The sequence below is a fragment of the Dasypus novemcinctus genome, chromosome 18, assembly GCF_030445035.2.
Source record: "Dasypus novemcinctus isolate mDasNov1 chromosome 18, mDasNov1.1.hap2, whole genome shotgun sequence".
Taxonomy (NCBI): Eukaryota; Metazoa; Chordata; class Mammalia; order Cingulata; family Dasypodidae; genus Dasypus; species Dasypus novemcinctus.
Window position 1 is genome coordinate 63,860,166 of NC_080690.1, and position 4,665 is coordinate 63,864,830.

The window sequence follows — 4,665 nt, forward strand, 5'->3', positions numbered from 1 at the left end:
GGCCTTTGGCTCCCTCGCTGGATGGCTCTCGGTCTCCACGTCTCAGTTCCTGCTTCCTGAGTCTCTGTCTTTTTCAGTCTCTTGCAACTTGTGCCTCTGGGTCCGTCTGTCGGCGGTTCTGACCGGGTCTTTCGTTCACTCTCTCTTCCCGCCTGGCTGCTTTTCTCCACCTGCCCCCCACCCCCCCCAAGGGGGCTCTGTGCCTCTCCGTCTTTTCTCTTTCATGGCTCTCTCTGCTTACATCTGCCCCTTTGTCACACCCAGACAATTTTAAAGGGTCATGAGGAAGCCGAGCAGGGGGAGAGCAGAATGGATGGAGGCATTCTAGAAGAGTCCGCACCTGAGTGGTCTTTTTTTTTTTTTTTTTTTTGAGGTACCAGGCGTGTCAGGAATTGAATCCGGGGCCTCAGATATAAGAAGCGGCCCTCAATCACTGAGCCGCATCAGCTCCCCTGAGTTGGTTTTTTCATTTATTCGCTTGTTGTTTTCATTGCTGTTCAGGAGGCACCGGGAACAGAACCTGGGACCTCCCACCTGGGAAGCAGGTGCCCGGCTGCTCGAGGCACATTTGCTCCCTGCGTTCGGTTTTGAAGGCTGGGCTGGGGGTGGATGGGATAGGAAGATGGAATTCCAGGCATGAGGCAGGCCAGAACCCAGGTGGTCCAGGTGCCCGCTGGGCTGTGGGTGCGTCCTCCGTGCCACCCCAGGCCGCGCGCGCAGGGCAGGCAGACACAGTGCGGGGTCATGGTGCGGGCGCTCCCCTCCCCACTACCCCATTGCCACGTTTTCTCTCAACCAGCCAGGGCCGGCTGAGCTAAATCACCACCCTCAGAGGGCGTGCAGCCCATCGAGAAGGGGCTGTGGATGACCCGGAGAACACAGCGTCCCCATGGACAGGGGAGTGGGGAGTGGCGGGCAGGGCCCTCTGTGCTGGGCTGAGGAGCTGGAACTGGGTCCTGGGGGTGGAAGGGACCAGGGACGGGTTTTGAGCAAAACGGGGTGTTCGAACGCTCCGTCTGGGGCCGGGCGGGGTTCTGAGGGCCCGGGGTGTCGCAGGGGCAGCCGGGGTCCTGCCCCACCTGGGGCCCCGCCCCTGACATCACTGTCACATTATTGCACTGGGCCCAGGGGGCCAATAAGCCGCTGCTCCCTATCATAATGAGCCCTAGCAACGGGGTCTGACCTTGGGCTACCGGAGGAGACCCCAGCGGGGAGAGTGTGAGGGGAGAGGGAGAGCCTGCAGGGCAGGTGAGTCCCCGAGGGTGGGGTGTCCAGCCAGACCGGGGGGCGGGCAGTGGCTGTGCTCCTGGCCCCAGCCCAGCCCCTTGGTGGGAATTCTACTCAGTGGCCACTGACCGGGGGGGCCTGTCCCCAGCTCCCGCTCTCCCCCACCTGGGTTGTAGCCCAGATGGGCTGGGGAGAGGGGGCGCGGGAGGGAGGGAGTGGGTGCAGCGTAGGGGCATGCCAATCCTGTGGGAACTTGTCAAAAGGACTTGTGTCTGCAGGGTGGGGTGGGAGGGGCAGCAGGGGAGGGGAGGAGGTAGGGAGGAGGTGGGGGAGGCACACAGGGGCAGGCAGGCGGCGAGGGGGGCAGCTCTCCGGGGGGCAGGAGGGGCTCGGGGTCCCGCTGGGGGTCCCGGCTGGTCCGAGCTGTGGACGTCACTGGTCTAGTCCGAGCTCCCGTCCCCTCCCAGGGTGCTCTGTGGGGCCTCTGTCAGTGAGCGTGTGTATTCTAGGGCCGACGAGGGAGAAGCCAGTGAGTGGGGACAGAGGGCCAGGGAAGCTCAAGGGGGGGGGTGGCGGGGTCTGAGGGGCCCGAGGGAGGTGGGCTGGCTCCTTGTTTCAACAAGGGGAAACTGAGCCACGGCAGGGCTGTGAGCATCTCGGGCTGAAGCCGAGGATGACTCGAAAGTTCATCTTGAATTAGGTGGGCACGATCATAGACCAAGGAGGCAGCGGAGGCCCAGAGAGGGGCAGGGACTTGCCCGAAAGCACACAGCCGGGACTCTGAGTGCTGAGGTGACCCTGTGATGATGCTGTGCCAGGCACCCTCCATGTATTAACTCAATTTCACCCCCAGCAACCCTAGGAGGTGCTTAGCCATCGTCAGTTACCCCCCCTCCCCCTTTTACGGAAGGGACAGGGAGGCAGAGAGCCGTGAGGAACTGGCCTCGAGTCACTCAGCAAGCACGTGGCAGAGCCGGCCCCTGAGCCCAGGCAGCGTGGCCCCAAGGGCTGGGTCCTCCCCAGCTTATCACGCAGCTCGGCTTAATTCCTTGCCCACGCGGCACTGGCTACAGGATTTGGGCCCCGGTGCAAAATGAAAACATGGGGCCTCTTGTTAAAAAAATGCTCAGAATTTCAAGCCGGCGATGGTGGGGTCTTAAACGGAGCCCCGGGCTCTTCTACAGCCCCAGGCCCCGGGAGATGGCGCAGGTCACGCACCCATGAAGCCAGTCCCATTCCCGGGTCACCCCCCAGGCGCCTGGCAGTACTCCAGGGGACAGATTTCTCGTGAGGCCTGTACTCTGCAGAAGCAAATAGGCTCAGAGAGGTGCAGCTGTTCGTCCCGGGCCACACAGCGGGTCAGTGGCAGAGCCTGGAGGTGACACGAGCGGGAGAGACTCCGGGTCCCCTGGCTCCTGCCCGAAGCGGGCTGCACATTCCTGAGGCGGGAGAGGGGTGTGGGGTCCCCCCGGGGGGCCCCCTCCTCCTCACCGCTGCATGTCTCGCTCCCGCGCCAGGGCCCAGGAGACGTGACCAGCAGCCTTCTCCCCGTCCGGTGACTCTCCCCGCCCCCTGCCGTCCCCCGAACCGCTGTCTGCCATGGCCGGTGCCAGGTCGCCGGGGCCCCGGGAGGAGGAGACCACCATTCTCATGGCCAAGGAAGAGCTGGAGGCCCTGCGCACCGCCTTCGAGTCGGGCGACATCCCGCAGGCCGCGTCCCGCCTCCGCGAGCTGCTGGCCTCCTCGGAGAGCACCCGCCTGGAAGTGGGCGTCACGGGCGAGTCGGGCGCCGGCAAGTCGTCGCTCATCAACGCCCTGCGCGGCCTGGGCGCCGAGGACGCCGGCGCGGCCCTCACGGGCGTCGTGGAGACGACGATGAACCCCTCGCCCTACCCGCACCCGCAGTTTCCCGACGTGACCCTGTGGGACCTGCCGGGCGCCGGCGCCCCGGGCTGCCCGGCCGACAAGTACCTGAAGCAGGTGGACTTCGGCCGCTACGACTTCTTCCTGCTGGTGTCGCCCCGTCGCTGCGGCGCCGTCGAGGCCCGCCTGGCCGCCGAGATCCTGCGCCAGGGCAAGAAGTTCTACTTCGTGCGCACCAAGGTGGACGAGGACCTGGCGGCCACGCGCAGCCAGCGGCCCTCGGGCTTCAGCGAGGCGGCCGTGCTGCGGGAGATCCGCGACCACTGCGCCGACAGGCTGCGCGCGGCCGGCCTGGCCGAGCCCCGCATCTTCCTCGTGTCCAACCTGTCGCCGGCCCGCTACGACTTCCCGCTGCTCGTGTCCACCTGGGAGCACGACCTGCCCGCGCACCGGCGCCACGCCGGCCTGCTGTCGCTGCCCGACATCTCGCTGGAGGCCCTGCAGAGGAAGAAGGACATGCTGCAGGAGCAGGTGCTCAAGACGGCCCTGGTGTCCGGCGTCATCCAGGCCCTGCCCGTGCCCGGGCTGGCGGCCGCCTACGACGACGCCCTGCTGGTGCGCTCGCTGCGCGGCTACCACCGCAGCTTCGGCCTGGACGACGACTCGCTGGCCAAGCTGGCCGAGCAGGTGGGCAAGCAGGCCGGCGACCTGCGCTCGGTCATGCGCTCGCCGCTGGCCAGCGAGGTCTCGCCCGAGACGGTGCTGCGCCTCTACTCGCAGTCGTCGGACGGCGCCATGCGGGTGGCGCGCGCCTTCGAGAGGGGCATCCCGGTCTTCGGCACCCTGGTGGCCGGGGGCATCAGCTTCGGCACCGTCTACGCCATGCTCCAGGGCTGCCTCAACGAGCTGGCCGAGGACGCCCAGCGGGTCCGCATCAAGGCCCTGGAGGAGGACGAGCCCCCGGCCGAGCTCAGCCTGGAGGCGGCGGGTGACGGCGGCGTGGAGAAGCGGGGAGCCGGCGAGGGGGGCGGCGAGGAAGCCCCGCTCTCCGCCCGCAGGAAGCTCGGCCTCCTGCTCAAGTACATTCTCGACAGCTGGAAGAAGCGCGACTTGTCCGAGGAGAAATGAAACTGGAGTCCCTGTCCCCTCCCCCACCCAGCCTGACCCACAAACTGAACCTTAACAAAACCAACCAATCAACAGAAAAGGCCGATGTGGTGACCGCGAGGGGCGCGGGCGCTGGGGGACGGGGCGGGGGTGATCTGCAGGGAACGACAGGCGCTTGCCACCTGGGCAGGCCTGGGGTGGGCGATTGTGGGGGGGAGGCAGGTGGGCACAAGTCCCGGAGGGGACAGAGGACAACCTGAACCGGGTAGGCGCTGGTCCTGGGCAGGGGTTCGGGTATAGAGAGTGGGCAGAGGGCTCCTTGGGGAGTCTCTCCCTGGTCCCCGAGGGGCGGCAGGCCGGCCGGCCTGGTTTTGAGACGCGTGTTCACTGTCCCCGCCATGTGGTGGCTGGGCGGGGCCTGGGGCCTGCTAAGGTACTTGTTTTAGCTTCAATCCCGTATCCCTCTCT

The 4,665-nt window shown here is 66.5% G+C and overlaps 1 protein-coding gene across 1 annotated transcript; it reads left to right on the plus strand.

Moving 5' to 3' along the window:
* The first annotated feature begins 1,159 nt into the window (after window positions 1-1,159).
* IRGC (immunity related GTPase cinema) lies at window positions 1,160-4,297 on the plus strand. The gene is made up of 2 exons (XM_004460096.2): window positions 1,160-1,248; window positions 2,745-4,297. Exon 2 carries the CDS (start codon window positions 2,827-2,829, stop codon window positions 4,216-4,218), a length of 1,392 nt encoding a protein of 463 aa, XP_004460153.1. The 5' UTR covers window positions 1,160-1,248; window positions 2,745-2,826; the 3' UTR covers window positions 4,219-4,297.
* Window positions 4,298-4,665: the final 368 nt, after the last annotated feature.

Bases quoted from the DNA above. Each gene is read 5' to 3' on its own strand.
- IRGC (XM_004460096.2), top strand. From the start codon at position 2,827: ATGGCCGGTGCCAGGTCGCCGGGGCCCCGGGAGGAGGAGACCACCATT.